Source organism: Dipodomys ordii, unplaced genomic scaffold (genome assembly GCF_000151885.1).
Source record: "Dipodomys ordii isolate 6190 unplaced genomic scaffold, Dord_2.0 Scaffold1, whole genome shotgun sequence".
NCBI lineage: Eukaryota > Metazoa > Chordata > Mammalia > Rodentia > Heteromyidae > Dipodomys > Dipodomys ordii.
Genome location: NW_012267217.1, coordinates 21,625,697 through 21,651,838, shown reverse-complemented (window position 1 = coordinate 21,651,838; position 26,142 = coordinate 21,625,697). Strand labels below are relative to the sequence as shown.

The 26,142-nt window shown below is 36.4% G+C and overlaps 1 protein-coding gene across 7 annotated transcripts in view; it reads right to left on the bottom strand.

Annotated features, from left to right (window-relative positions):
• Positions 1–26,142, bottom strand: part of Akap11 (A kinase (PRKA) anchor protein 11) — a 49,435-nt gene that overhangs the window by 22,785 nt on the left and 508 nt on the right. For 6 of the 7 annotated variants that reach the window (XM_013009371.1, XM_013009388.1, XM_013009398.1 and 3 more), the window contains exons 1-6: positions 26,085–26,136; positions 11,737–11,845; positions 8,704–8,820; positions 4,014–4,061; positions 2,277–2,411; positions 180–450 (exon numbers count right to left, since the gene is read on the bottom strand). In XM_013009371.1, the coding sequence (XP_012864825.1) occupies positions 180–450; positions 2,277–2,411; positions 4,014–4,061; positions 8,704–8,820; positions 11,737–11,796 (631 nt within the window). In that variant the 5' untranslated portion in view covers positions 11,797–11,845; positions 26,085–26,136. Of the gene's footprint in view, positions 1–179; positions 451–2,276; positions 2,412–4,013; positions 4,062–8,703; positions 8,821–11,736; positions 11,846–26,084; positions 26,137–26,142 lie in introns of those variants that run through there. The other variant, XM_013009379.1, reaches the window with a different exon arrangement.

Sequence of the window (26,142 nt, the reverse complement as noted above, 5' to 3'; positions counted from 1 at the left end):
AGGTGAACAATAAAGGTAAAAACCAGATAAATTAATTCCTCAGATAAAGGGTTAAAATGTTTAAATCAGACCAAATTTTAACATAAATTTCAAATGAACAAATCTTCCTTTGAACCTTAAACTTAAACTTTCAATTTCAATCTATAATTTCTAAAAAATATCTAGCAAGAAAAACAAACCATCATCATGTGGCTTTGAAGTTTCTTCTTCTAATTGCTCAAAAGCTGTGACAAAATCATCCTCTATGGAAGACACAGACTGGTTGGTATCATCATCATCATCATCATCTTCATCAGTGATCTCAAGCTGACGCCTCTGATGCAAGAATGTGTCCAGGGTGTATCTTATACCAGTGGCATATTTACTTAGAAGACTAAAGATAAAATCAATTCTGAGTCTTGGTAATGTAGGTGACACTCTCATAACACAAAGCATTCCAGAATGATGATTCTAGGAAAAGAAAAAAAAGACCATAGAGACAATATTAATTTTAAATACAAAATATATTATCTGGTAGTGCAGCTCAGAAATACAGACTCAGAGCAAAAACAAAAGTGAAAATAATAATAATAACAAAAAAGCATGAAGTGCCTGTATCCTGAAAGGCTCACTTATTTTATAATATTTTTATATAGTTATAATAATTTTATTCTTTTCTCCCTCCTTTAATGTCCCACATTCTAGTTTTCTCTTATCCATGTATTCAAATTCTATCTATTTAAATGCTATAGCACCTACTATGCATTCCCTTGGTCAATTAAGTTTCCTATATTACTATGAAACCTTGTCATGTGTCTAATCATTCCCTTGTGTTATCAACTACAATATAAACTGTCTGAGAACAGAAACCAAGTTGTATTTCATTTTTTTGTCCCATTTTCCTGTAACTTTCAGCATGATGTCACTTTTTCTGTCAATTTTTTTAAAGAAGTTCCCTTTTATTTAAATTTCTCTAGCATTAAAGCTAATAATGTTTACTGTTGATTAACAATACCAAGTTGCTAGATTTTCTCTTACATATTATCAATGTGATAAATATAAATATTGACAAATTATTTATTTGAAAAAGTAGAAATTAAAGGCAATAACCACCCCTTAAGTCACAATGAATAAATATGAATAAAGCATATAATTATGGAACCGAGGTAAGCAGTTCCATTTTTAATCAGTAGACCTCACAAAGGACAAAGCAGTTATCTTATAATGGAATAAAAACAAATCCAATTTTTCAATCTATTGGTTCAGTTATAATGTTATGTCTCTTATGATGTAAAGCATTTTTCTTTTATACATTATCAAGCAGTAATGAACTAAAGGTTGATTATAAAATTAACTACTTGTATGAAATGAAACATTTTCTATTTTTTAATAAACATTTATCTTTTTAAAAATACATATATCTTTGGGTGATGATTTCACATGGAAAGTTCCTAACCAGAAAATGAATGAAGTACAGTCTCTAAAATACATCATTGTTTATATAAATCTGGAAGTGGCTATAAAGAAGAAAAGTCCCTATGCCTTGTACAAAGTTGGAATTAAAGACATTAAAGAAGAATCAATTTACATTAAAAATTAATATGAGTCTGGCACTTGTGGCTCATATGTATAATTCTTTTTACTCAGGAGGCTGAGATCTTAGGATTGAGGTTTGAAGTCAGCCTGGGCAGACAAATAAATCCTGCAGACTATTATCTTTAAAACTTGAAATTACGGGCGTAGTTCAAGTGATGGAGTACTAAGACATGAGCAAAAAAGCCCAGCAAGAGTATGGATCTCCAAGTTCAAGCCCTTATATTGTTACAACTAAATAAATAAAATGCACTTGCACATCACTTATAGAACTTCACAGATGGAAATCAAATTTATGAGCTATGACCAAAATTATACTACATTTCAAGGATATCAACATTTCTTGAGTTAGATTTGGGTTTTTTTTGTTGTCTTTTGGGTTTTTTTGGCCAGTCTAGGGGCTTGAACTCAGGGCCTGGGCAATGTCTCTAAGCTTCTTTTGCTCAATATTAGCACTCTACCACTTGAATCACAGTGCCACTTCCAGCGTTTTCTGTTTATGTGGTGCTGAGGAATCAAACCCAGGGCTTCATGCATGCTATGAAAGCACTCTACCACTGAGCCACATTCCCAGCCCCTGTGTTAGATTTCTTAGGAATACTATTACCTTGAGGAGGCATTAAAACAAAAACCTTCATCCAAGAAGTTTAATATTCCTGACCAAATATACTAAAACTTGCTCTGAAATACTCATTATAAATTACCTGATTTAGAGGACGGCTGTTTATATCTGATGTTTTACTTATATCCTTCATACAAATAATTTCATTTTCATTTAGACTACAGAAGTGGAGTGAATTCAGAAGATCTGGAAGTTCCAAAGAAACTGCAGCTAAATCCTAATTTAAAATAAGAACAATAAGTAATACAATAGAATACTGTTAAAGTTACAATATTATATCTAAAAATCCTAAGTAGTACTAATAAATAGTTTTATAATAATTCACATCTGCAGTTCATTATCCACAGAAACCCCATTTTTAATTTAAAAATGCATACTAAAATCATTGAATATTACTATTACCATACCCTGTGAAACATATTTTAGTAAGCTATAGTGAATTTTAATATGACACCTCATATACCCAGAACAATTGGGAATTTAATATTTTTAGTCAATGTTAACCTATGAGTCTTAGGTTTAACTCTAGAATTCTCTCACAGGATTCTTGCCTACTGGAAGTATTTCCTCAGAATTAAAATTTTTGCTTTGTGAAGTGTAAGTCCATTTTTCTACTCCTCTTAAAGTTACTATATCAGACTCTAACTCAAAGTTTTATGAAGGCTAAAGAAAAAGAAAGCAGTTCTTTATCATTTTGTTTGCCTTTTCATGTAAATATTTTATCCAGCTGCAGAAATTTTCAAGTCTTTGACCCTTAAAGAGTACTTTCCTTTGTAAACATGGTTTTATCACTAACTGAAAGAAAAAGTAACAGAGAAACACTTTGGACTATTTCTCTTTCTAGCTAATATTCCCAATAATATATTCTCTGTTCCTTCTGACCAAGTGATTTTCTCCCAGCTAAGGTAACAAGACATACAACAGAGTTTTCATCCATAATCACTTTCTGGGGAGTATTCAGAAAGCTGTAAAGTTCCTCTGAATAATATTCCTAATGCTCTTCCTAATAGGAGACACTAATCGGAACAGGAAACTTGTAGCAATCAAATTCAAGCTGCAGCATGAAAAGGAGCTTCAACCACACTTTCAATTTCTGTTTCAATTTGTTAATATTAAATCTCAAGTATCAAACCCTCTATGCCTAAATAAAACACACTAATAAAATTTTTTTTAATATTTTTATTGTAAAGATACTGCACAGAGGGGTTACAGTCACATGAGTGAGGTAATGAGTACATTTCCTATCGAGTACTGTTACCCCCTCCTACTAATAAATTTTTTGCATTGGCTAATACTGACAGTTTATAAATTTACTTTTACAGTTAACTTTCTCAGCTGAAATATATACGAATTTATATTGTTGAGGTTAAATTATAAAAGCCATCAAAATGAGGGAAAATGTCACATACTACATACCACATGAAAGGAAGAAAAGGTCCAAAGAATACTCCAAAGGTACCATATATTTTCACTTAATATTAAGAAGATACCAATAATTTAATGTAAATTTAAGGTATCAAGGTATACTGTTCAGTTCCTAAATCTGTTCCAAATAATCTCCTGCTAGGGCTGGGAAGGTGGCTCAGTGGTAGAGCGCTTGCCTTGCATGTATGAGGCCCTGGGTTCGATTCCTCAGCACCACATAAGGAAAAAGAAAAATACCGGAAGTGGCGCTGTGGCTCAGGTGGTAGAGCGCTAGCCTTGAGCTGAAGAGCTGAGGGATAGCGCCCAGGCCCAGAGTTCAGGCCCCACTACCGGACCAAAAAAAAAATAATAATAATCTCCTGCTGTTGCTTCCAGTTCAATAAATTGACCATACCTGTATATGAGCAGCATCTGTTTCTTCATTAAAGCCTAGAAATGTCACCTGAATAAAAAACAAATAAAGCTTTTAGTTGTTGCAGACTGCTGATAGACCTGAGCACTGTAAAATGTAAAAATGCTGATTGCCTCAAACAAGGTAATTTTTTTCAAAGATTTCTACAGTCTTTGAAATTCATCTATATCTCATCCACAGCTTCCTCACTAGCAGGTTTAATCTGTTTTATCCCTAAACATATTATACCTGTACCTACTTTCCTCTACTCATCCCTCCTAGTCCCCTTTTTTCACCTGCACTACTATCATCCTCTCCAACTTAGCCCTCTTGTCAAACCACCGCTCCACAGAAACATTCATGCTTCCTAGAGGAAAATCCTAACTGGGGTTAGAAGGCTTTCTGCCTTCACATAAATTCAACCCTATAGGTCACCTTCCTGGGTTTCAAATATCCCTACATATGCTGCATAGTTGTTTTTGTTTGGGGGAGTTAGTACTGGGGTTCGAAGTCAGGTTCTCACAGCTGCTAGGCAGACTATTAGCCAGGAAGTGTACCACTTCAGCTAGGCCCCTTTTGCTTTATTTATTTACTTATTTTTTTGGATAAAGTCTTTTGTGTTTGCCATGGGCCAGCCTAGATCAACATCTTCCTGTTTATACCTCTCACACACACACATCTGAAATGACAAGCACATGGGCTAGTTTCATTGAGGTTTCACTAAAGTGTTTCAAGGGCTAGACTGGATTGCAAATCTCAATAAATGAGATCACAGTCATGAGCTATTGCACCCAAGCCCCAAACCGTGTACATTCTTGCTTAAGGCTCTCAAAGCTGTGCCACTTTAAATCTGTTTCCCTTAAATGTTGATATGCCTAACTCCTCCTCATTCTTCAAGTTCCAACTCCAATATCACCTTTTTATAAAGGTCTTCTCTGAGTAGACTCCCAAGGCTACTTTCTCATTGGCTATATATGTCACTATCGTTTATTTCATTTAACACCATTCCACAGAGTTTAGAAATACCTGATAGCATGGGAAAATGACACACTAAGTAAAAAAAAAATTACAGAAAAAAATGATATACATTATGCACACAATTTCACCTTATTTTTAAAAACATATGTATGAAAGCAAGGCATTTTCACTTCTAGTATTATTTTTCATTCATATATATGTATATATGCATATGTTTTCATTCATTATTATTTTCATATATATATACATAAACAAAACAGATTTGGGTTTGAACTCAAGGCCTCATGCTTACTAGGCTGGCATATATGCCTGAGTGTCTGAGCTCTCTCTCCAGCTCTGCTTTTTGCAGATTCATCCCTATAATCCTGACTACTTGAAAGGCTAAGAACAGGGCAATTCCAAAGCCAACCTGAACTGGAAAATTTTTTAGAACCTTCTCATTCCAAAGCTGAGCACAGTGCCATTTATCTGTCATCTGAAGTTATGTGGGAGTGTTAAGATTGGGAGGATCACAGTTCCAGAACAGCCCAGGCCGAAAAAGTCTGCAAGACTCCCTCTCATCAAAAGAATGTAGATATGGTAGTTTGCATCTGTGATCCTAGAAAAAGAAGCCTAAAGTAGGTGGATCATGAGGCTCAGGTATGGGCTGGAGTTTGAAGTGAGATCCTCTTCTAAAAACAACTAGCAAAAAGCAGAGCTGGAAATACAGCTCAGAGGTTCAATCATATACTGCTAGCCTCGTAAGCATAAGGGCTTGAGTTCAAATGCAAATCTGTTTTGTTTATGTATGTATATAAAAATAATGAAATAATAATGAAAAATAATGAAAGAAAATATATGCATACATACATATATATGAATGAAAAATAATACTGGAAGGTAATGTAGAAAACTGTTGGCAGTGATTAACTAGTAATGGAATTATAGATGGTCTTACTCTTCCTTTTTTCTAATTCATAGAATCAGTGATAGTCATTTTTTTGTTTTCAGTATTTCTCATTTTTCCATTAAAAATATGTACTACCTTATTAACCTGAAAAAAGGTTATTTTTAGATTTTATATTATATATCTACCACTATAATAAGAATTTATATCATTTTCAGGGTAATTAATGGACCGGGAAAAATTACCTTGAGTGAGGTAAGTCGGGCTCAGAGAGACAAAGAGAACATGTTTTCATGCATCGAAGTTAGAACTAAAATATAAGGGCTATATACACTTATCCACTATCGAACTGATTAAAACATTGTACATGCAGGAGTAGGTTTCCATGATGTAGCACTTTTGCATAATTAACAGATAAACAAAATGAATGTTAGGTAGCTCAAACATAACTGAGAAGGTGGGGATTGAGGGAAGTGGAAAACCTATGGAAAGAGAGACACATAGTAGGCATATACAGTCAGAATATTTATGTACCCATGTGAAAATGGAACTAAGAAATGATAGGATAAGTGGAATAATGAAAAGAGGTGAAGAATGATGAAAAGGGTGATACTAATCAAGGTGCACTATACACATAAATTGACAGGTTAAACTGAAACCCCCTTGTAGCACTATTTGAAGACAAAAATAAATAAAAAGAAAATTTTGTTTCCTGTATGATAAAATGACAAATTGTTTACTAAGCAATACCATGGCTAGATTGATACAATACTGAGTAACAGGAATGTAGATGCTAAATTATCAAGAATTAGGGAGAAACAGCACAATTAGCACATAAATCAATACCAAGTACACTCTGATCTTTCTGATTATTTCAGAAACAATTCAAAATGTTAGAATTACCTTGGAAACTTTATTCTGATTAATTATGGTTATTATTTCAAAGAACTGTTATTCTCTAGATATCCATGGAAAATACTGACCTCTAGAATCCTAATTCTCACCTATGAAATTTCATGCAATTTAAGTTCCCTCCTTTATTTATTTATTTATTTATTTTGGTGCCAGTCCTGGGGTTTGAACCTGAGTGCTGTTTCTGAGCTTCTATGCTCAAGGTTAGTGCTCAACCACTTAAGCCACAGCTCCACTTCTAACGTTTTGGTGCTTAATTGAAAGTCTTTCCTACTGGCTTCAATCCAGAAGCCTCAGATCTCAGCCTCCTGCATAGCTAGGATTACAGGTGTGAGCTACCAGCATCTTGCCACATAATATACTTTTAGTAAGAAATAAATACTCAATAACAAATCTCTTTCTTCTTTGAGAGATAAGCATGTCCTAAAGTAGGACAGAAATTCTTTCTAATCTTTCAAGTTTCCTTTACTGACAACAAAACACAAAACAAATTGAAATGAGATTTGAAGTTGTCGATTTCCCATGATCAGGGGAGATCTCATCCAGGAATGTGGGCATAGAAAGGCATGTAGACAGCTAAGAGACAAGAGCTATAAAACTGATAATGGCAGGACATGGGAGACTTGTCACACTTGGCAACAGCTGATTATATTAAGAATGGCTCGACTTTACTAAAATAAAGTACAAAGGGATAGCAAAGAAGATGAATTAAGAGCAACAGAAATGGAACTGAAGACAAAATAGAATAAATATTTTTTATTATAAAGGTGATAGAGGAGCCGGGCGCTGGTGGCTCACGCCTGTAATCCTAGCTACTCAGGAGGCTGAGATCTGAGGATCACGGTTCAAAGCCAGCCCGGGCAGGAAAGACCGTGAGACTCCTATCTCCAATAAACCACCAAAAAACCTGAAGTGGCGCTGTAGCTCAAGTGGTAGAGCGCTCGCCTTGAGCTGAAGAGCTGAGGGACAGCGCCCAGGCCCAGAGTTCAAGCCCCACGACCGACAAAAAAAAAAAAAAGGTGATAGAGGGGCTACAGTTATATAAGTCAGGTAATGAGTATATTTCATTTTTTAACAGTGTCACTTCTTCCCCTGTTTTCTCCCAATTTTTTCTTTCCTGATCCCTCTCCCCCACAAGTTGTATAGTTCACTTTCAACATAGTGTCTAGTGAGTATCACTGATGCATTCTAAATTATGGTCACCTTCTTATAAAAAGACAATGTAGTGGAAACTTTCTCAAGGAATATAAAAGAAAAATATTCCCTAGAATAATAATAATCAAGGCTCTTATTAGAAGTTTCGTTTTGAACTTTCATTTCAAAAAAAAAGTTTTAATTAACATATGCATCAGTGTTAGTCTGCAAGACCCAATACCACACTTTTTAAATTGTAGTACTAGGGACGGGGTCTAGAAACTGTGCTAGGCAAGCTTTACTACTGACCTATACTACTCCTAGCCCCCCACACCATCTCGCTTATAATTGCTAATATGATTATAATGGAAAATAGCTGTTTTTTTCAAATTCTTACTCCTTTCAGAGATTATTTATCACTGCCTTTAGCTTTAAAATAAAAGCATTGATACAGACAAGAAAATTAGTAATTCAAAAACTAAATATATTAAATAAGCATTTTTATGTTTCAGAACAGAAAACCTCAGGACTAAAGTACAAAATTATAGAATTCAGGAGGAATCATTGAATACAGTGTTGTCTTCAAGTTCAATGAGTGGTTAATAACATCTATGCATGAATTAGATATGATTACAGTACATTAAGACAATTATATGAATGTTCCAAATAGATACTTCTAACACATATAATAAAGAGATTTTAAAAATAGGTCAAACAGTCCTAAAAATGCATGAAAATACACTGTGTTTTATTAAGAAGGGTTTAGAAAGGAATGTGTCAAACCTCTGTTAAATTGGCATGTTCATCCTGCCTTACACAGTCCTCTATTGATATACTGCACAGTTCCTTCTCACTTTCTAATAAAGACTTCACAGACTGGAACACATCTTCACTGAAGCTCTGAAAAAAAATTAAAAAAAGACATGCTTATTTTTTTTTAAATTCTAAGTTAAGGAAGAGATCCTGAAGATGCTAAGTTTTAGAAGTCACTCATTCTTCAATTAATTCATTTGGCACCTTGTGAACTCCATTCAGCTAAGAAAAAAGATATATTCAGGTGAAAAAGCTTAAGTTGAGTTTTATGTGCCCAGACAACACAAATAAATCAGAGCCAAAAAGTTCTGGAAGACCACCCCAATCCATCAGGCTTCCTGTTTACTTACTCTTACCCAATGGTAAAAGGAAAAGAATACACATGGATTTTCAAGTCACATGCAGAAAAGAAGCAACAACTTATATAATGATGAAATTTTAGAGCTGCAGGAGGGTACACTAGCAAGCAACAATGATTACTCTTGACAAGTCAGAGATGGAAAAGCAGTGGTAACTGAAAATAAGGTCTTAAGTAGCTGTATGATGAAAATGAGATGGGAGAGTCTACATTGCAATGCCACAATTGCAAAGGACTAGAGGACAGGAAAATTTATATAAAGAAAATGAGTATTATAGTCAGACATGAAGAGACCCCATTAACTTCCTTCCAACCTCATTTATCATACTTTCATACCCCATTCCCCTTCTGATTTGTTGATCTGCTCTCTTTCTTTTGTCCCTGCTCCTCAGTATCTTACATTCAACCCATCTCAAACTTGTAAAGATTTTTCCTATCCTTTAGTCATAATAAAACCCTTTCAAACTTCCTATTGTAAAGAGATCTTTTCATCTATACCATATACATATCACAATTACTATTCTCATAACTATTTCTTTTCTACCTATTATACCAAATTATTGAGGATAGACATTGTATTTCACTTAATTGATTCCTCAGATTTCAGAACCTCACATCTATATGAGCTCAATAAACAGCTGCTAACTTTTAATTAATTAATGCTATGTTTTTTTATGTTTTTTATTGTAAAGATACTGTACAAAGGGGTAAGGTAATGAGTACATTTCCTATCAAGCATTGTTACCCCCTCCTTTCTTTATCCCCTACCATCCCTTCTTTCCCTACCTCCCCAACTCCTTCTCCCTCACCCCAAGTTGTGAAGTTTGTTTTCAACGTAGTGTCTTATACATCTCATTGTTACAATGGGTCAACCTGTATCCTTGTTTCAGCAATTAATGCTATGTTCTACGAAAGAAATACAAATATGAAAGCACAGAATTTTTTAAAAATCAAGATGTAATGTTAAATTTCAATGTGACCTTTCAATATGAACCAGGAAGTCTTTAAATACATGTATTATATTTTTTCATTTGAAAGTTCTTAGGAGCTATGACCCTCAGAAGCAATAAGCATACCAAGTACCCAGATTTATTTCCAAATGCTAATCACCAATTAAGTAAATGAAAGCTCCTCAGGAAACAAAGGAAAAAAATGGCTGGTTCTACATTCGAGAAAGAGAAAGCTAGGTGAGCCTGTAACATCTAACTGTGGTAGAACACAAGGAAGGGCTCAAAGTCTAAATTCCTCATTTCAAAAAAACACAGAGGCCCAATTATTCTGGCTGACCAAATTGGGGATAATTAAGACATTTAAAAAATGGTAATGGACTGCAACTCTTGAATTTAATCTTCGGAGTACTCTTTATTTACCTATAAATGCAAGCTAACAAATATGAATAGATTAGAAAATTCTCTCTGCAACATCTTCAATATTTAAGCAATTCAATTTTCATTTATGAACAGAAGTTTTCATACTAAAGAACATAAAGTCTAAAATGATATATAAAATCTGAACTTAAACTTGAAACTATCTATATAAGTTCATGATACTGTAGAACCAAGTAGCATTTCCAATAACCAGATCTTGATTTCTAAATCCTTTTTAGGGCTCTTTGAAAAATAGCCAATTTCAAGTGTGACGAAATGAGTGAAATCATGTCACCCTATACACCAATAGGATGCAGCCAAAAAGCAAGGAAGCAAAGAGTTGTAAGCTGAAGACTAAAGGAGACAGCCACTTGCTAACAGGAGTTCCTACATACTCATTTGGGGACAATTTGGGCAATGATACACAGATAGATGGATAGATGACTATATACAAATAAAATATTGTAAAGCATAGAATTATAAATCCATATATCCTGAGAAATACTAATAAACAAATGAGAGATTGTAAATTTACTTATTACCAGGGGAGGTGACTAAACCATATCATTAATTTGAAATTTGGTAATTAGATGGCATTTACCCTTTCGTCATCCACTTACCTGAATTACTTTTCCTCTGGGTATCATAAGGGAAGACAGTTATCAAAAGGGAGCAGAAAAGAGAAGCACTGAGAAGAAAAACACTGTGTTGAAACTCAAAGGTCATCCTAACAGGTAAGTGTCACACAGTGCAGAAGATAAAAGTCCAGGAAAAGGGCCAACAAAGACTACTAAACATCCCCCAGTCTCCATCCTCTCTCCTGCCTTTTAGTGGTATCCTCAGACTAGAAGAAAAAAATGCTACTTTATTTGTTCAATACTGGTTTCCCAACATGTATCATAGGGCCTGACTTAAGCACTCAACACTCAAATTCCTATTTATTAAATGAAAGAATGGTCATATTTTACATATATTTGGGGTAAAACCAAAGTATATAGGTAAGTTTGCTCTTGATGGTCTATATTCCTAATAAAGCAGAAAACAATTTACTGAAAGAAATGGAAAGGAGGCAGTGCAATTTAGGAAATAAAGATTTTGGGGAAAAAATCATTGTGGATATGATGTCATATTGCTATTTTTATACATGACTATCTGTTGCATTTTAATGTTTCCAACTTAAACAATGTGGTCATTTAAAAATTAAGTGAGTATGGAAATTTTTTAATTCAACCTTCTTATTAAAACTTTCACTGAAAGAAACTAATAGAAGGAACTTACTTTTCTGACAGATGCTCTAGTCTTCATATGACTCTTCCTGAAAGGCTGGAAAGTCGCCATAATGAGATTTCTATGTATGTAATCACTGAAGAGTAAATTCACAAAACACCTAAAGAAAATGTATCAAAACAAAACAACTTTAATATCTTAGAAACTGAAGCAAGCATTTTGTGCTAAATTAATTTCCTTAAACTCAAGCATTAAAAAAATAAAAATTCAGCCCTTTTACTGATTTTATATATATATATATATATGTGTGTGTATGTAGAGAAATACATACATATGTATATATGAGAAAAACAGGTGAGCATATATTAGTCACTCAGCAGAATATAAAATTATTACTACAAAAATCTTATTTGGGGTTTAAAAATTATAAACTACTATACATATCCTTTTTCTGTTCAATCCAATTGCCTCTTTTCACTGCAAAACTTCAGTAACCATTATTTGAAAACCTTTTTAAATCTTAGATGCCATACTCACACATACAATTCCAGCTTTCCTTACTCCAAAAGGCACTCAACTCTATTACAACAGTAAATGATGCAGTTTTATTTGAGTAAACACGCAGAAGTATTACAATTACACAATGAGAACATGTATAGATACAAAATTACACAGATGAACTAAAAAAAATCCTTCACAGAGAAGCTTAACAGTATACCAATGCGAGAATTCAGAAATCCTCAAGTTCAATGATTAACGATATCTTAGCAAGCACGAGAACATCAGGTAAACTCTAAAATGATACTTAATGATACTTTACTAATGGTTTTTAAGACCTTAAATCAACTCAGGACATTATTCAATCAATATCTGTATTTGACCATAGGTCCTAATCCATTCATTTAGCATCTATACCTAAGGATTCAGGAGAGACAGCACAGATAAGGTACTCCTGGACTTTGCAGGTGGGGGAACATTTCATTATAGTACAGAGTAAGTAGGAGCAAGTTCTAAATAATCAAAACATTTATGCCAAATATTTAAGAACTGCTTAAGTAGTTTCAAATATCTTTGGTAAATCAAACTATTCTTATCAAAGATTGCCTATTTGAGGTTTCTAAGACATTTTAGTTACTATAAATTTATACTATGAAGAGATTTATATGCAAAAACAAATTCAAAGCTCAACGCTTATAATCCTAGCTACTCAGGAGACTGAGATCTGATGATCAAGGTTCAAAGCCAGCCCAGGCAGGAAAGTTTATGAGACTCTCCTCTCCAATTAACCTGCAATAAGCTAAAAGTAGAGCTGTGCCTTGAGTAAAGAAAGCATCAAAGGTAATATACAGCACCCAGGTCCTGGGTTCAAACCACAAGACCAGAAAAAAAAAAAAATCAATCAAGGTCCCCCTTTAGAACTAAAAAAAAAAAATTCTAATTTTCTATGATTTTCACAATAAACATTATTATGTGAAAATCAAATGGAACTACTTCAAAGAGAGAACTTTGAGAAGTACAAAATGTAAGCTAAAGAAAAATTAAAGTACCTATGGAACAAAATGATCAAGAGAACCAAAACTATCAAACAAGCTTTAAGTATAAAGGTTTATGTGGACAAAGCAATAAAAGTATCCTTTTATTTGTATTATACTAACAACTCTTCTTCCTTCCCACAGTACTCTTTTCCACTGCCTCATACTCAGAGTAAAAGCAACTTATCCTAAACTTCACATAAAACACAAAATACAAAAGCCCACTCAAGAGTTCCAGAAAGGCAAAATCTCTCAAGATCAGCTCCTAAGTAAAACGGCACCACCTTTCAGGAAAGCAATTTTGTAATGCCTGTCAAAACTAGGAAAATATTCCTACCCTCTGACCTAGCAATTGTACTTTTGGGAATTAGTCAAAACAAATAGTGATCCTGGAGCAGCATCTAAGGTTCTAAATTAGAACTCATGATTAAGTGCTGGCTAAGAGGTTTACATTAACATCTCACTGTAACCACCCAGAATCCTGAGACAAGGGGAAAAAGTTAAGTAATTTTCCCAGGCCCAAACAAATCCAAATTTTCTAACTCCGGCACCAGAGACAATTAACCACTCTTCCACTGTACTTAAAGGTTTAAGAAACTGTTATCTCACTTCATAATAGAAATAAGAAACAGGAGAGTAAATGGCTTTCAGTTTACTTCATCATGAAGCAATAGTAGTCATTAAAAACAACACAGACATTAGGCCAAGCACAGTAGCTCAAACCTATAATTCCAGCTACTTGGAAGGTAGAGATCATGATGATAATAGTTCTAGGCCAGCCTGAGCAAAACTAGAGCTCATTAAAATCAATAAACCAGACCTGATGGTACATGTCTGTAATCCCAGGGGCATAAATAAGAGGCCCATGATCTGACACTACTCCAGGGAACACAATACCCTACCTGAAAAAACTAACATTAAAAAAGGGAGCCAGGTGCTGGTGGCTCTTGCCTGTAATCCTAGTTACTCAGGAAGCTGAGATATGAGGATCTCAGTTCAAAGCCAGCCTGAGCAAGAAAGTCTGTGAGACTCTTTATCTCCAATTAACTACCAAAAAAATGGAAGTAGCACCAAGGTTCAAAGTGGTAGAGTGAAAAAGCTCAGAGACAGTGCCCAGACTCTGAATTCAAGCCCAAGACTGACAGGGCTATGAGCATGGCTCAAGTGGTGTACAGTGCCCTAGAAGGTGGCAGGAAGCCCTGAATCTAAACCCCAGTACAAAAAACCAAAAAAAAGGTCAGAGAGATGCCACATAACATCTTTGTTTTCTGAGTAGTTTCGAAGTCTTGACTGAAAAAGGAGTCAGGAAACGAAACAGGATCAGAACTGCTTTGAGTCAAGTCAACTGCAGTAACTCACAGTAGGTTTTCCATAAAATTCACTGGCTTTCAAGCTTAACTGCCTACCCTATGGTGTGATGTGCCCTGAGGCAGAAAACACAATTTCAAAGGAATGTTGATGGAGGCCTAGGTGCTGAGATCCTGCAGGTGACAAGTCAATCAGGGTCTCTAGTTCCCCTTGAGTGGCAGGCCCAACATCCTATTCAGTCAAGAAGTAAATTCAATATAGGACGTGTGAAAGAACACAGAGAACATTTAAAAAGAACTACAAGCAAAAAGAAAACAAAAACAGGAGTTGGAGGTATGACTAGGTAGAGTGCCAGCCAATTAGCAAAGCATCAGATACCAAGTTTGACTCCTGGTCTCACAACAACATACATACATACATATACATATGTGTGTGTGTGTGTGTGTGTGTGTGTGTGTGTTCCTCATCAAAGTCTCATAATCTAATAATATTTCAATGGTTTTATCACTGCCTTTAATATGAAACTAAGTGTAATTTCCTATTTATACCATACTTAGCTCATGGAAGAAAAATAAGAAAAACAAGTCTATTAAACCTACATTGCCACTTTTGAGTTTAACTTTAAAATGTTCACAAAGAACAATCTACCAGAAAGTATCTGTGCAACCTACAAGCAAATACCATGAGATGTCATGACATACTTACAGTAAACTATGGTAAAAAAAAAAAAAATTGGGAAATGATGCAGACAGATGGGGAGCAGCAGGTAGGGTAAAGTTTCCTTATTTATAGAAAGATAAGAGTTCTAGGCAAATTGCACAAGAAGAGCAAAAATACAGGATTTTCCCATTATTACAAACTTCACTTCAAGCTATACTGGGCCCTCTTCTGGGTAAGTAAACAAGAATTCTGAGCAGGAGGTAACTGTGTTAGTTAAGAATTAAAAGTGAACCAGATTTGAAGAAAGCATTTGAGAGACAAAGTTCAGATAGAGTCAACAACTGAGTAGTGAGGAGCCAGAGCTGAGGAAAGACCCCCAAACTATAAGCACCATCATTAACAAGGGCAACTGCTTTAAAAGGAGCAATAGGAAAGCACTTAAAAACAACTTTAAGTGCATTTAGTATGGAAAATGTTAAGGATTTAATAGAAAATAAGAGGATGCAAAAGAATGAACACAATTCACAGAAACTATATAGAAATTATATATGGCACTTTGAATATACACATATCCTTTGATTTCAAGATTTTACTTCTTAAAACTTATTCTACCCATTTGTACAAAATTCACAAAGATATGTAAAATAATCTTTATTGAGACAAAAAACTGAAAAACTAAAAATAATGTATGAGTTCATCAATTCAAATTATATTTTCTTGACTCAGTTGGAAAAAGTGAGTTTGAGTTACACATACAAACTGCAAATGGTATGAACTGTGTTCTCTCATTTGTGATTAGAAGCAGACTTGTACATACCTTCAAGGAGGTACATAAACTGATGTCAGAGTCATCTAAGACAAGGACTTTAAATGTTATCTGTATTATGGGGGATTATAAAATATTAATAAGGTTGGTTCCAACACAAATGTATATATAAAACACAAGTATGTAGATGTATATATTATGCAATATTAAAGAGAAATGGGTACTGTGGTTTTATCTAGGCTGGTACAATCATAGTTGTTTTGTTTTTCTGTTTTTGGTCTGTGTACATATCTTCTTTTCCTAATGCAAATACTCTTACAATAAAATAATATTCTCAGCCAAGCACAGGGGTGTACATCTGTCACCCTAGTACTAGAAAGAGGCTAAGGCAGGAAGACCATGAATTTGAGGCCAGGCTGGGGTTCCCAGAAAGACCCTGTTTCAAATTTTTAAAGCAATCAAATAATAATGATATGTGTGTATATATATGTACATGCATAAGTAAATGTGTACATGTATTCCTCAGATCTTCCTGCCTCTCCTGGCATAAAAAAATGTTCAAATCAACATCATCTACTTGATTACTAAGTCATCAGTAACTGGAATTAACCATGCTAAGGAGTATGAAACACTTTTCCAGCGTTCTAGCAACAATTCTGTTCCATTTTGTCTTCCCTCCTACTGCCCTAATATGCAAACTTACAGATAGACAGACAAACAGACAGTTTTCTGGTTTCGGTTTGTTTGTGCCAATACTCAGGCTTGAACTCAAGTCCTCAAGCTGTTACTCAGCTTGCTTGCTTATGGCTGACACTCAACTACTAGACCCATGCTTACAGTCTAACAGTTTTGCTTGAGTCCCACAGACTTCTCTGCCAAAGCTGACTCTGAAACCACAATCCTCCTTCCAGGTCTCAGCCTCTTGAGAAGCTAGGATTACAAGCATGACCTACTGACACCAGACTGTTTTTGTTTTATTTAAGTGAGACAGGGTCCCATTAGGTAGTCAACATAACTTCAAACAAATCAAACAAATACTCCTGCTTCTGACTCCTAAGTGGTAGGATTACAGACACGTGCCACCATGCCCCACTAAATCAGATTACTTCTATAGCACACACACTGAAGGCCACATCTACATGAAAATCATTGTAGAAATCTGTAAACAAGTATAATTTCTGATTGAAAAAACATGGTGATTCTCTCTAATTATATTGGTTTACTTCCCTAAATTCTTCATTCTCAAATACTAGTGCTTCCTTACCTTCATCATCCTCCTTAGTTTTTGTTCAATTTGTTTTATCCCTGGTTTGAACTACGGAAATAATTCCCTGTATCTCCAATTCAGTTCTGTGCTTCCATTCAGTTCCTTATATCTAGTTTTCTACTGGCTAAATCCAATTGGATCTTCCTGTGAGAGTTTGGATATGGCTTCCCCTGAGAGGTTCATGTGCTGGATGGTGGTGAAACCTACAAGGAGTTATTTAGACACGAGGGGCACCTCCCTCATGAATGATTTAATACTATCTTTTGGAGTTCAGCTCTCATGAAACTGGATTAGTGACCCAAGCTGGAGTTGATATAAAAGGGAGCTCGGCTTCTCCCCACTCCCTGGCTGTCCTACCATGTAATCTCTTACTATCACACACAATGGCACTATCATGTTCTCTGTCATCTTGCGATGTATCCAGAAGGACCTCACTAGAGGTTGAACAAATGAAGCTGCCTAGTCTAGGACTTTCAACCTCTAATACTGTGAGGTAAATGGGTTTTTTTCTGTATAAGGTATTAGCCTCAAGTATTTTGCTATAGCAACACACAGAACAGACTAAAATACTCCCCGTTACTCTTAAATTAGTATGTTTAAAATCTTAATGAAACTTCTTGCTAAACACTCTCCTCCTGTATTCTCTAACTTTAAAGAGCCAATAAACTGTAGACAGTATCAAGTTATGACCTGCCATGCTCCTTAACTTCCTGCTTACTTCTCAATTTCACTTCTATTAGCTGAACTTAACTCTGTGAGCAAAGTTCAATGACCTCTCTCTTTCTTGGCTCCTTTTTCGCTCATTGACCAAATAGTAGCTACCTCCTGTATTATCACAAGTAGTTTGTCTTTAACCCTTTTATGCCATTATTTGTATATCTCCCTCTTGCAAGTTCCTTGGAGACACAAATATGTCATGTACTTGTACTTTAACATAGTATACATTCAAGCACTTGCAGAATGAAGAGGAATCCTATGCCAGGAGTGGTAGCACATGCCTGCAATCCGAACACTCACCAGTCTGTGGCAAGAGAATTTTGAGTTTAAGGCCAGTCTATCTACATGGCAAGTCTCTGCTCAAAGTAATTTTTAAGGGCTGGGAGGTTGGCTCAGTGGTAGAGCGCTTGCCTTGCATGCATGAGGCTCTGGGTTTGATTCCTCAGCACCACATAAGCAGAAAAAAACAGAAGTGGCGCTGTAACTCAAGTGGTAGAGCACTAGCCTTGAGCTGAAGAGCTGAGGGACAGCGCCCAGGCCCAGAGTTCAGGCCCCATGACCGACAAAAAAAAAAAAAGAAAGAAAAATGAGCCATAAGAGAAAAAATTAGTAAATGCAGACCTAGAAATGACAGAGATAAGGACATGAACAGGAAAAGGTTGTAAAACTGCAGTATAAATATGTTCCATACACGGAAGGGAAAGAAAAACACACTCATGGCATGGAGAGAAACAAGGAATAAAAGAAATCCAACTGAATTTTTAGAGCTGAATGTAAAATATTTTTAAAATGAAATATTGGGGCACAGTCAATAGAAGGTTAAACACTGAAGAAAAGTTAAGCAAATGTGTACACAGCTTAATAGAAACTATCCAAAACAGGGCTGGGAAGGTGGCTCAGTGGTAGAGCGCTTGCCTTGCATGCCTGAGGCCCTGGGTTTGATTCCTCAGCACCACAGAAGCAAAAACAAAAAAGCCGGAAGTGGCACTGTGGCTCAAGTGGTAGAGCGCTAGCCTTGAGCTGAAGAGCTGAGGGACAGCGCCAAGGCCCAGAGTTCAGGCCCCACGACTGGACCCAAAAAAAAAAACTATCCAAAACAAAAACAAAACCAACATCAGAAGTAACCTACTCAGCACTATTTTGAAAAAAAAAAATGGGTATACGAAAGCAAAAAATGGGGGAAAAAAAGATGATAGACAAATAATTTAAGGCTCCATGGTGTAATGCTCAACACTACACTACACTAAACGGATGGTCCAGAATTCACTAAATTTGATGAAAACCATAAAGTGACAGTCCAAGAAAGCCCAACAAACACCAAGAAGAATAAAATTAAGAAAATCATGGGACATCACAACCAAATTTGTAGAAACCAGTGCTAAAAAAAAATAATAAAAAATAGTATCATAAAAGGACAAACCACATATAGAGAAAAAAGGATAACATGTTAAAGCACTAGAAAGGAAAAAACAGCATTAATTAAAATACCCATACATAATGAAAGCACCTTTCAAATTTTAAGGCAAAATAAGTTTATTTAGAGTAATAAGAGCTCTGAGAGTAACACAGAAAAGAAATCCTCTGAGCAGAATTAGAAATTTGGACTACCAAAGGAATGATGAAAGAGCACCTGAAATGGTAAATGCCACAATAATATTAAAATTATTTTCTATTTCTATTCTCTTTTAAAAAAATACTGCTCAAACTAAAAATAGTCACAATGTATTACAAATAAAAGTGAAATACAAAATAAAAGATGTAGTGGATGGAAGATGAAAAATACTGCCAAAAGATTTTATACTGTATATGAAATGATAATTTGAAGAGACTGTAAGTAAAAATAGTCCTACAATCTAAGCAAATACCAGAAAAGTAAAACAGAATACCAACCTATTGAGCAGTAGAATACAGATATTACCCAGCCTTCCTGCAAAGAAGAGATAAGGCTCACCTGCACAGGAAGGCACTGCTGTAAGGCTTGCGAACAGCACCTGATAAGGCATGTAGATTCTCTAAAGTTGGCTCTACCCTTGAGTGGAAGCCACCCCGCCCTCCTTTCTCTGTTAATACTGTTTATTGGATTTTCAAAGGCTGCAAGAAGCTGGGTGTGTAGGTGTATGCCTGTAATCCAAACATACACTATGGTGGAGGTAGGAGAATATCAAGTTTGAGGTCAGCTGGGGCAAAGTTAGTGAGATCCTACGTTAAAAACAAAAAGTACAAAACAAAAAAACAAAAAACCAGAAGGGCCAGAGGTAAAGTAGCAGATCACCTGCTTTAAAGCCCTGGGTTCAGTCCCCACCATCAAGTTAAAATGTAATTTTAACCTATTTTCATGAGCTCTGAAGTTTTATAAACCAAAGCTTGAATTTTAATCTTGTCTTCAGTTGTTGTACACCTAAAAATTAGAAAAGTAACATCTAGAAAGATTAAGATAAACCAAGCGCCAGTGGCTCACACCTGTAATCCTGGCTACTCAGGAGACTGAGATCTGAGGATCGTGATTCAAAGCCAGCCCAGACAGGAAAAGCTGTGAAACTCTTATCTCCAATAAACCACCAGAAAGCTGGAAGTGGTGCTGTAGTTCAAGTGGCAAAGCACTCACCTCGAGCTGATGAGCTGAGGACAGCTCCCAGGCCCAGAGTTCAAGCCCCATGACTGACCCAAAAAAAAAAAAAAAAAGATTAAGATAATCTATACAAAGTGCCTAGTATTAAGCCTGTCATATATGCCAAGTGTGTGTTTTTGTGTAGAGACCTGTTGTCTGACTTATGAAATTTAGTTACCATATTTAAAGTATCAAGACACTCACTTGCTTCTTTGTATTTTCTACCCTTTTTATTGTAACTCTACCTCATTTCTGCACACACAATAACTATTTTCTTCTTCCACTACAGTATCTCTACTGCAGCATCATGGACATTTTGGTAAGTCTAGGCATTGTAACCAGGACATTCCAAAGTCCTCCCAAGAGGACTCTACCCACTAGTTTCCAGCAATACCCACTTAGCTGTGAAAAATCAGATTCTACAAAAACTGCCAGATATCTTGGGGGGCAAAACTGTCATAGCACTTTCAACTACACTGCCTAGTTTAACAAGTCTACGCCCTGCACTAACTTGTAAATACTAATAACATTCAGCACTGATAAAGTTTAAGTTGCAGTGATTAGGACACAATAGTATAAAGCCCTTGCTCTCAGTCTACAGTCTAATGCCTGCCATGCTCAGTCATCTCTGCACTCCTCCAACTGTATCTACAATAAACAACCATACTACTGTGAGAGACATTTCATCACAAACAAGAAACTCTGAGACGCATTTGATGGTAAAAGTGTTATCAAAAATAGAAAATATGGTTTTCATTTTAAGGACTTTCTGAAAAGTTAACCCAGGATAAAATATTTGTTCTGCCACATTTTTCAAAATTAAAAAAAAATCATTGATCTTTGAACTGCTTCCTAACCTGATTAGGACCCACTTCTTTTTTTTTTTCTGCTTATATGGTGCTGAGGAATTGAACCCAGGGCCTCATGCATGCAAGGCAAGCGCTCTACCACCGAGCCGCCTTCCCAGCCCCTAGGACCCACTTCTAAAGCATGTCACAGACAATTTTTTTTCCTCTATATTAACTTGGTTTATTGTTTAGTTCTTTTCTTTTTTTTTTTTATTGTGTCTCAGACATTTAAAGTACCTACATGAGCCTACTTGACAAATACAGAGTGTGGACTGCTATTGATTTAAAACCTCTCTGTTCAGCAACAGTAAACACACCTTAAAAACATACATAACAAACTGAAAGTCTTACATTGTACTTTCAATGTGAATATGGTATCTACAAGCTGAAGTAATGTTCTTACATTCTGACAATAACCCATCTATGAGATTATTTGACAAAAAAAATATTTGTTCCAAATTTTAATCTAGGTTTGAACATGAGTCTCTTCCTCAGTGGCACATGCAACTCTAAAACCTGTAAAAGTATTATTACTGAAAAAAAAATCTCTTGCAAACAAGACCCTACCCACAAGCAGTCAGGAGCTGAAATATGTGAAGGTATCTGCTTTGCAGATGGTCAGCATCTAGAACATAGAGGGTACCTATAATGCCATACCGATAATCCCACTGATAGGATATTTAGGACATAAAAAAAGAAGGGTGTAAAAGATAACCTTAAGATTTCAAGCCTGAGGAATTTAGAAGGTAGAGCTATCGTCAACTGTACAATAACTGTTAAGACAGTATTTTGTATCAATGAAAATATCCAAAAGACAACTAAGAAAACAGATGTAGTTGAGAATCAGATCTGGAAATGTTGTTATACAACATTTTGTTGTTACACAAATCATCCACACATTCAGAATTTAAAACTGATCCCAGAGACTAGGAAAGAAGATTAACAGAGCATCTAAAAGGGACATGACCAAAGTGATCAGAGTATCACACATATAAGTGTCAGTGTGAAAGGTGATAGAAATTCACAAGGATTTAGTGTTCTCAAGTCAAGAAATAGTTTTAATTATGTGTGGTCATCCCTACAATTCTATCCTCTTTGAGAGCAGAAATGAGCCTCCATCTCTATGCACTCCAGGAAACTGGCCACAGTTCTTGACACATAGTATTCAGGGACTCCAAACCCTTCTATTATACCTGTTATTACATATTGCATCAACTGCTAAACACACATAAATTCAGAATTTTCACAGAAGAAGCTGCTGCAGGAAAATGCATAATGCATTTAAGTAATTATTAGTAACTCACACACTCAAAAGAATTTATCCTGAAGATCAGTGAATGTGGTCTCATTACCAAGCTGAGAACAAATTCAATGTAAGGGCAAGTAAGTCAACCTGCAGGTTCTTTAAGTACCCCAAAAGTAGCCATCACTCCTTCCTGTTCACTCCTTATAGAACATGCTGCAATAGTGTTAAAACAGTCTTACAGTGAGATAAGCTAACGTCTCTTCCCAGCCATTTCCCATTCCCATTTTCCCAACTCCCAACCAACTCAGCTAGAAGTAGAACCCTAACCAAATTCTCTCTTCATGAATTTAGAATTGAGAGTCAGATACACTTGCTAGGAACCATGCTGCAAAGTAAAGTGAATCTTGTATTGGAACTCTGACAAACCAAAGTGACAGGAAAGCAGAAACCAAGAGCTTTCAAGAGAAGGCCAGTATCCGTATGTAAGGAACTGGAACAGACCTACAGTGAGGACAGAGATAGAGGACTATGTGTTTCCAGAAAAAAAAAAAAATCAAAATTCAGACTGAAGCCTTCCTGGTTCCTAAGATGCTTAACTGGAATCAGAAGCAATGCTCCAAGTATATAACAAATGATATTTTTTTTTTAGGTAAGCTCATTCAAATGGCTTTTTCTTACAGCCAAATAATCTTGAAGCCATTAAGAAAGGTCAAATAAAGTCATTATTAGTGACTAACATAAAAATGGAATTTTGCCAGGTGCTGGTGGCAACTCAGAAGGCCGAGATCTTAGGATCACAGCTGAAAGCCAGCCCAGGCAAGAAAGTAAATGAGGGTTTTATCTTCCATAAACTACTCAGAAAAAGGTGGAAGTGATGCTGTGGCTCAAGTGGTAGAGCACTAGCCTTGAACACAAGGGGTAGGGACAGTACCCAGGCCCAGAGTTCAAGCTCCAGGACCAGCCAAAAAATACAAAAATATAATTTTATAGTTGTAAGTTTTCTTTTTTATCATGTTCAGTCCCTATACATCTTAAATCTGTACTCTGTATTTTAAAGACCTTTACTCCAGAATATGTATGTGTGTATGCATGCATATATATACATATGTGTGTGTGTGTGTGTGTATATACTTTTGGAAGGGGGAGGGAAGGAGAAAGGAGAGGGAAGGAGGAAGGGGAGGAGGGAGGGAGGGAAGAAGGCACCAGTACTAAAGTTTGACTTCAGAACCTGAGCACTGTCTCAGCTTTTTCACTCAAGGCTAATGCTCTACCACTTAAGCCACACCTCTTACTTCAGCTTTTTGGTTATTAATTACAAATGAGAATCTCGTTTTCTTTCCTGCCCAGGATGGCTTCCACCAGCACCCAGTTGGGAGTATATTTAATACATTTATATATAGAAATGAAGAGAAAAATGAATATTTAGAAATGTGCAATCTGTTTTGAAACTAATAAAGCATCTTCACCACACTAGTTTACATATCCCCTTAACTCATACAGAGGTTAGACCTTTTCCTGACCAGTCTCCACCTCTCATTCCACCCAGTTATTTTATTACTAATAAGCAGGCCCCTTCATAAAAGAAAAATCAATTTGCCTAAATAATTAGTAATTACCCTATCCAAGGTTACTTCAATTACTTTTTAAAGCAACAAATGACCTAAAATTTGAAATCCTTGCAAAATCATTGTAAAAAAACAGTAAGAAGTTCTGGTTTCCTACCTCTTTGCCAAGATGGCATGGGAGGGAGCATTCAAATGTAGACTAGCCTCCTTTGCCCCCTGACTAAAGGACATTCTCTAAGTTTTCCACTTTTTTTTTCATACATGGATAGAACTCCTATACCTATTTATAACTAGAAAGTTCCTTTAAATGAAGAAGTATTACATATTGTTTGGTCCAAGTTCCTTTTCCAGATAGTAAGTTCCTAGAATTAATACACTAAAGTTAAAAGTACCATTCTTTTTTTTTCTTCCAGAACCTAACTAAATAAAAAGAGGGACTTCTTCAGCTTCTAGAGTTACCCTTGGACTTAAAGAGGTTAGAGAAGACTACAGAATTTCCCACTGTTGATGGGGGTCTTAGGCAACTCCACATCTTCAAAAACAGAAATAGCACTGGCCTGGGAGTATAGTCACATAGCCTAGGAATACAGTCACAAAGTCTTTACAGTCTTTTCAATAGTGAAGCTCTGTGGATTCATACACCAGTCATGAGCTCAGCTTGAGCTCAATTTTTCCCTGATTCCCTCAGATTCTTTAATCTTTCATAAATCGTCCTTACAGCCACAGTAAACGTGGAATTCTCTATCAACCTTTGGGTCAATTTTGTCTGAAGGGTCATAAAACAGTATGACTAACCAGGGTATTACTTGAAAAATGTGTATTTAAAAGCTTCATGAAATGGCAGTACTAGAACAGGTGACACGAATGCCAAGGCACTGAGCTACCATATATTCTAAAATCATCAAGACATTAAAAAATCATCTTTGCATATTATTATTCACCTTTTCTGAACATTATTGTCTGTTTTCATATATAACGTAATTACCATCACTCGACATAACATCCCTAACAAGGGACAAGGAAGCTAAGGAAAGCTAAGCGTTTTGGAAGAGACTGGAGAATTACAAAGCTAAAATGCTAACCGGATTATCAACTCCAGTTAAGGCCATAAGCTCCTGCCAGCATTTCTCACCATCTAGTGACTTAATACCTAAACATCTCCAATTAATAAGATTTTAAAGAGCATTCGCTGGGGGGGGGGGGAGAACGGTTAATAAACCATACCACAGGAGTGTTACAGATCTTAGTCACTGTCATTTTGCCAAAGGATTGTGTTTTAGGTTTTAGTGCTTTAGCTACAGCTACACTTTCCTTATTTATTTTTTTTTGGAATCATACTAAGTATTATCAATCCGTTCGAAATTCTGAACGATCAACACATGAAGCCATGAAGGGCCGGGAGAGAATCTCACAGCAAACGCAACCATCGATTCTCAGAAGAGCCACTGGACGCCTTGGGTTTCCATCCCCGGGTCTGGTTCCAGGGCTCAGGGCTTCTGACAGCCAACGAGACCGTGTGGGGACAAAGTGCAAGGTCCTCCTCTTCCTGTATCTGCTCCCACGCACGCCCCCCGCCACGCGCCCGCGACCCCCGCGGGGTGGGAACCGAGCCTGTCACCCCGCGGGGCCGCGGCGCCGGCGCCACCCCTGCAACCCCCGGACCCCCGCTTCCCTCACAGCCGGGGCCTCCCACCGCCGAGCCCAGGCGCAGAGCTGCTTCCCCCGCAGCCAAAGCGGGGGCTGCCGGCAGGCAGAGAGGCCCGAACGAGCGAGCCTCCCTCTTTCCTTCCATCCATCCATCCATCCATCCCGGCCCCACCCGCCGCCATCCTCGTCGGCGCGCAGCTCTCAGCGCGGGCGGGCGAGGCCGCGTCCGGCTCACCTGGCGGCCGCAGCTCTGGGGCAAGTCACCGGCCCGTCATCACCGGCCCACAACGACC